This window comes from Cibotium barometz, chromosome 42 (genome assembly GCF_041138505.1).
Source record: "Cibotium barometz isolate CiBa-2024 chromosome 42, ASM4113850v1, whole genome shotgun sequence".
In the NCBI taxonomy this organism is placed as follows: domain Eukaryota; kingdom Viridiplantae; phylum Streptophyta; class Polypodiopsida; order Cyatheales; family Cibotiaceae; genus Cibotium; species Cibotium barometz.
In genome coordinates, this window is record NC_141087.1 from 21,116,713 (window position 1) to 21,123,591 (window position 6,879).

General features: G+C 39.7%; 1 protein-coding gene across 1 annotated transcript; it reads right to left on the reverse strand.

Moving 5' to 3' along the window:
* Nucleotides 1-3,142: 3,142 nt before the first annotated feature.
* Nucleotides 3,143-4,966, reverse strand: LOC147614249 (shikimate O-hydroxycinnamoyltransferase-like). Its single transcript, XM_086780430.1, has 2 exons — nt 4,496-4,966; nt 3,143-4,129 (listed from the first exon to the last, which is right to left on the reverse strand). Exons 1-2 carry the CDS (start codon nt 4,934-4,936, stop codon nt 3,221-3,223), a joined length of 1,350 nt encoding a protein of 449 aa, XP_086636556.1. The 5' UTR covers nt 4,937-4,966; the 3' UTR covers nt 3,143-3,220.
* Nucleotides 4,967-6,879: the final 1,913 nt, after the last annotated feature.

The window sequence follows — 6,879 nt, forward strand, 5'->3', positions numbered from 1 at the left end:
AAATCTTCACACACAATAGTCTATTACAAAATGGAAAAATCTGGGCGGTGACCAGACGGGCTTCTTGGCTCCACCAACATCTACATGGACATAGGTAGAGATAGAGGAGGAGATAGATATTGATCTAGAGGCCGACATGCTTGCCATTTTGGAAAAAAAAATCATGGTTTAGTAAGAATATTGGAAACTCATGAAAGAGGCCACTCTAGAGGTAGGGGGAGCCAGAGAGGTTGATGGGGATGGTAAAGAAATCAAAGTGGAAATAGCATAGAGAGGTTGATGGGGGATGGTAAAGAAATCAAAGTGGAAATAGCATAGAGAGGTTGATGGGGGATGGTAATCAAAGTTGAATTAGCATAGAGTGGTATTATTATAGAAATACCATGGAGGTGAATGGAAAAGAAATCAAAGAGGAAATAGCATGGGGGTGGATGGAAAAAAATTAGAGAGGAAATATCATAGAGTGAAAATAGCATGAAAGAGGCCACTCTAGAGACAAGAGGAGACAAAGGGGACGAGGTGGATGGCAAAGAAATTAGAGTAAAAATAACATGTAGTGAAGATAGCATAAAAGAGGCCACTCTAGAGGCATTCTACTTTTTAAGAGTTTCCAAGACTTTACACATATGATTCTCATGATCAACATTATTCTTGGAGTAAACCAGAATAACAGAAGACTTTAAAAAAATCATCTAGATTCTCTTTCAAGATTTCGTCAATCAATAAAAGGTAGCAAGGGCAATCAATCCATCTGAATAACATTACTATGAACTCATAATGTCCATACCATGTATTAAAAACCGCCTTGGGAATATCATGAACTTTAATCCTTATCTCATAGTATTCGGTTTGTAAATCAATCTTTGTGAATATCTAGGCTCTATGGAAATGGTCTAACAGCTCATCTATCCTAGGAATAGGATACTTCTTATTGATCCTCCTCTTGAAAAGAGATGTTCTTCTTCTTTCATGGCTGGGGCCACGAGCTTGTCCTTCAGCTCTTGCTCCATGTGAGCAACATATTTTAATGTATTGTTGATAGATCTTTTGTGCTTTTGATATTTATCTTGTGTCATTTTTTTAATAATGCAATGCAAACCCAAGGATAGTGTCTGATCCCATTTTTACAAATGATGTAATCACCCATGTGTGCCCAATACATAATGCATATAGCATTCATTCTATACTGGGAAATTTTGCTCAACATACTTTTGGGCAATTTTGCTCCCAATATTGGGCAGTTTTGCTCCATATACTTGGGCAGTTTGTACACCAAATATGTATGTTTCTATAATGCAAAAGAACTAATATCGAATAAATATAGTGTGAACTCACACTCCCTTGAGATGTTTGCAAAAACTTTATAGCATATGAATGAGCCCTGAAATGTTCCCAAAATTCCCCGAATTGTGCAAAAGGTTTGTTTTAACATAGCTAATAACACCCCATAGGGTATATCTTCTACAGTTAAGAGGATAATTTAATCTAAGATATTCAAAAGAGAAGCTCAAGGAGAAGATGACAAGGGGGTGAGGGCCAAGAGAACTTCCCTATGATACTGCTTATATGAGTGGATCAAAAGGTAGCAACCTCGGGGGGTTCACCTCAAAAAATATTCATGTACCACGTGAGTTCAATAGGAGGGGTTTTTTAATTAGATACATTGAGAAAAATTATCAGGATTACATTAACAGGAGGGGTTTTTAAATTCAACTTTAGAAAAAAATCCGTTAGTTCATAAGTAAAGAGGGGTTGTTTTATTAGGGGGAAAATTTTAGTTAAGGGTTTTTTTTAATACCTCTTGAACACACATGATACCTAGGGTTTTCTAGTAGTAGTGCACCCTCCGAGGTAGCAACACACACAAACATGCAGCAAGAAAGTGATAGAGAGAAGCATAACACTTAAAATAGAGAGAAGCATAACACTTAAAATAGATTGATGGGAATGAGCTACCATAGGAATGGCTACATGTGAAGCTTGTATAATGGGCAAGCAGCATTGGCATACATTTCCACAAGAAATCAAGCATCCTTTAGAGCTTTTACATGTAGACCTTTCTAGTAAAATGCCAACCACCACTACATTAGGTGGTTCCTTTTCCTTCTTTTTTACTGTTTGATGACTATTAATAGGAAGATATGGGTGTATTTTCTTTGGGATAAGGCTAAAGCTTTTGGAAAAATCAAAATATGGTAAAGCTGTGTAGAGGATGAGACATAAAAGAGACTAAAGAAGTTTCAAACAAATCGAGAAAGAGAATTCACATCAAGTGAACTCAATGCCTAATATATGAGGAGCACGAGATCAAGCAACATTTGATGGTGATTACTTATACTCCATGATAAAATGGTGTTATAGAGAGTAAGAATCGCACAGTTGCATTTTATTTTGTCCAAGACAAGTAATGCTACTACACAAATCCTTAACAAGAGTTACACACCTCAAGAAGCTTATTCTAGTAACTCCTTAATAGGAGTTACACACCTCAAAGAGCTTAAAGGAAAAGGATTTTAGACTTTTATTTTGGCCAATACAAGTAATGCTACTATACATATCCTTAACATGAGCTACACACATCAAGAAGCTTATTCTAGTAATGCCTTAATAGGAATTACACAAAGGTAGTGAAGCTTATTCTAGTAAGAAACCCTCCGCTACATATTTTAAGTTGAAGTTTTGTAATTTTGGGTTCAAGTGTGTTTACATATTGTGACACAAGCCATAGATTCATTACAATAAGATCATGAATTAGAAAGAGAAATTGGCTAGATTAGGAGCTTGGAGGTTTAAGTTTTTACACAACCACAAGGTTGAAGTTTTGTAATTTTGGGTCTCTTTTGGGTTGAGTAAATATCACCTTTTATTTTCCAGCATCTACCATGTTTTTCTTTATATTGTTTAATTTCGGAGGACTTTAAAAGGGAATAATAAGAGAAGGGCCAAGCTAAGAGCATGAGGGGGGAGAGATCTCTCATGTCTCTAATGTCACAAAAAACTAATATAAAGTGTCGTCATGTTCACCTTTATAAAGCTTCATGGTGATAGCTTAGTATCATAATCATCAACTCAATGCTTGAAGATTGATGTTCTAAATGTACCTTTATAAAGCTTCATGGGGAAAGCTTAGTATCATAATCATTGACTCAATGCTCGAAGATTGATGTTCTAAATACATACCTTTTTATAAATGTCAATTATTAAATATTTGAATATGTTCTCAAAGGTCAATGGTAGGGGTAGATTGTTGAAGGAAAGCATTGAGAACATGATCATTGTGGAGGCAAATACACATGTCAATGCCACCAAGATCCTTGCTAGGGTAAACAAATATAACATTTTCTTTGGTACGAGCAGGGCGAACTATAATAGGAGTCCCAAAGCCAAAATCAATATCATATACGGGAAATTTAGGGCCTTGGGAAACTACGGTGAGCTTGGTGCCATGGGAGATGGATTCATGCAAGGATGCTATAGAATGAGGATCAACAAGGATTTCTTTGATGTGAGCATCCTTGGTGGCCTCTTGAATGGCTTCGCAGATACGACCAGCTGTGCACTCAAAGGCATGTGTTGCTAGAAGCTCATGAGGACTCGTGCGCACTTGGGCATCTAGCAATGCATTGCCAAAGTAAGCCGAGGTTATGCTTGGCAAAAGTCTACTTCTCATGTCAATTGGTAAAACAAGCCATACGTGTTGGTCGAGTGGTAGCAAGTCAGCCTCCGCGTCGATCAACCGTTTCCACATGCATGCTATGACCACTTGGAAGCTACTGATTTGTGCATTTCCAGATTCTTTGATTGCGACTTGCTTAAGCTTCTCTATAACACCTTTTGAGAAGTGTATCACTCTTTGCAACTCTTGTGGTGGTGGCCTTGGTGGCAAGGTAGCAAAAACAAAACTACTTTTCTTGCTTGCCATTTTGATGCTTTCATAAGCTTTTGTAGGTTCTCTCCAACATTCTGGCCTCAGTACTCCTCGCACATGAAAGGGTGCTAGCGATAGACCCTCACCCCTGCAACATTGGCCCCATGACTTGAGAAAATGCCAATATGAGTGTCCATCCATGACCATGTGACTTGACGCACAGCCAATTGCAATACCTCCACCTCCTTGGAATCTAGTAACCTGCCATGCACCTTAAGTAGAGTTAGAGACAATCACTAATAAATGTTTTAAGTAGGGTAAGGCAACTTTTATGTGCATGGTTTTAAAGTCCACATTGTTCCAAGTTGCGAGGTTCACACATGTGCATGTGTTATGATATGCTAATCACTAGATTTCGAAATTTTATTTCACATCTTAACAACAAAATAATCGAAAAATCTAGCGGGCGAGATTTGCTAGCCCGATCAGGCGTAGAAAAGATCTCTCTCTCTCTCCGTGCGCGCGAGCGCACAGCCCCATCAGACGTAGAAAAGATCTCTCTCTCTCTCTCTCTCTCTCTCTCTCTCTCTCGCGTTTCTGTGTTTTTCTTTGAATCTCAGAGAAAACCTGGATGGAGAGGATGACATCGTCTGTATTGAGGCCAGAGCGAGATTGGGCCATGGGAACCAGGTCGTCGAAGAAGCTTCGCATGGGGAAGTGTTGCGCCTCCAGCTCATCGAAGGAGGCATGGATGATGGCTTCGACGAACTCGACTCCAGCGTCGTTACAGTCGAGGCTGAGGCTTCCGTCCGGCTCCTCCACAAGCCGCCCGGCCACCGGATAGAACTCCACGAGTACCTTCGACAGCCCGCGCTTCAGCCCCTCCATCAGGGTGGCCACATTAGCTGCATCGTCGTCGGCGGCGGCGGCTGTCGTCTTGTAGAACAACACCTCCCTTATGTAAGGGTAGCCTCGGAAGTGTACATCCGCGGGTGGCAGCACAATCCTATGCCTTGCCGTTTCATGTATTGGCTTTATCGCACACACATCTAAGGTTTGCACAGCCATAGTAGTACTAGTACTACTACTATTACTTAAGTGTGAATAACACGCTGATCTGGAGGTGAAGAACGATGGGTTTAAATCCAAACAAGTGGAGGAATAACAGTCAAGGGTTGGGAGAGGTAGGGTGGCCTCAATTGAAGGCGTACATCCTTCACGGATACCCACTTCTCACTTGAACCTCAAATTTTTTTTTTCTTTTTTCTTTGGGATCAATAATAGTGCTTAATCCCAAGCCATTAAAATCAAGGGGTGTGGTAGAGGTAGGGTGGCCTCAAGGCTAACATTTGAACTTGAGAATTGAAATCCTCACCTTGGCCTTTAAGTAAAACCAATTTCTCAGCAAAATCATATGGAACTCAAATTTCAAAGGTGGGTTTCTTTTCTCAGGGGGGTTAAGGGCAATATCTTGTCAATTTCAAAGGTGGGTTCCTTTTTTTAGGGGGATTATGGGCAATATTTGGTCCAAGTAGGTCGCCCACTTGCAAGGTGGTTGAGTCCTTGATGAACATAAATGCAAGTGTGGGCTACTTTCTCAAAATTATAAGAATCTTAGTAGGAAATTTAGCGTATATATAAATATCTAAAACATAATAAACGTATCTATAAATATTTTTTTTAAAAAGTCAATACATAGTTATGATATATGTGATGTATGTGTGCATATGAAAAAATATGCACACATAGTTATGATATATGTGATGTATGTGTGCATATGAAAAAATATTAGTATCTATAGTTTGAGATACAAATATTAAAAATCTGAAATCAGTGTGTGAGTGTGTTTGTAAAAGAGAGAGAGAGAGAGAGAGAGAGAGAGAGAGAGAGAGAGAGAGAGAGAGAGAGAGAATTATGAGCATAGAAAACCTTAAGAGATAAGGTATTTGGGTCCTCTCTTATGAGAATTTAGAGACAAGATTTTTGGGTCCTCTCTTATGAGAATCGAAAACCTTAAGAGATAAGGCTTTATAAATGCTAAATGCTAACATGTGGGCATGCGCACATTGCAACTCTTATGAGCATAAAAAACCTTAATCTTGAGATAAGGTTTTTTAAATGCTAGCATGTGGTAATGAGCACATTGTGGATCTTTTGCAAAAAGGGGGCGATGCTTATACATATGGTGTGAACCTTAATGTGTTGGCAATGAGTAGAGGCGGGCGTTAGAGGCAAGTTAAGCAACCAACTAGGCACAATTCTTGAATGTCGATGGGAAGTCTGAAGGTGTTGAGGCCTCACTCAAGTGAGGTGTTAAGGATCTCAAAGAAAAAGCCAAGGTAAAGGCATTGAGGTTTGGTGGAACACGAGCTTATGTGGGATGGAACTGGGAATTGACGATACTACATAAAACCCTTGAAACTTCTCTCAACTATGCTAGTTAAACTCGATTCATAGTAGCCGAGATGGCACATATTGCCGGTGGCAACATAGGTGCAAGTAGTAGCGCTACTATTCTCATCCCTTTATGGCCAGTGGTGGGCAGATCAAACCCCGGTTTTGGTGTGACCGTTTGACAAGAGCAATTCGTAGTAGTAGCTGAGATGGCACATGACCCTAAGGGTATATCCATGACCCATTGCAAATATCACATCCTTTAGAAAAAAAGCATCTTAGTTAAACGTTCTTTTGATGGTGGATGAGTTTGGTAATGTGTTTTGGCATGTATGGGAGGTGATAGGAATAATGCGATAACTAGCTCAATTAGGTTGACCATGTTGATATGGATAGGTAACATGGCCAGGTAAGGTTGCATGAAGCTAATGTGGCCCCAAGCTGAGATGGACACAAGGTGGCATAAACATGTAAGAGGTGTATCCACCACCAAGCCTAGGATGCAAGCTAATTAGGCTTGGTGTATCCACCACCAAGCCTAGGATGCAAGCTAATTAGGCTTACATATATCATGGCTTCTAAACTTGGCTCATACCAAGCCTAGATTATCAAAGCTA

Coding starts and splice junctions, on each gene's coding strand:
- LOC147614249 (XM_086780430.1), bottom strand. CDS start 4,936: ATGGCTGTGCAAACCTTAGATGTGTGTGCGATAAAGCCAATACATGAA. Junction 4,130..4,495: donor ATGTCATCCTCTCCATCCAG/GTTTTCTCTGAG, acceptor GGTGCATGGCAG/GTTACTAGATTCCAAGGAGG.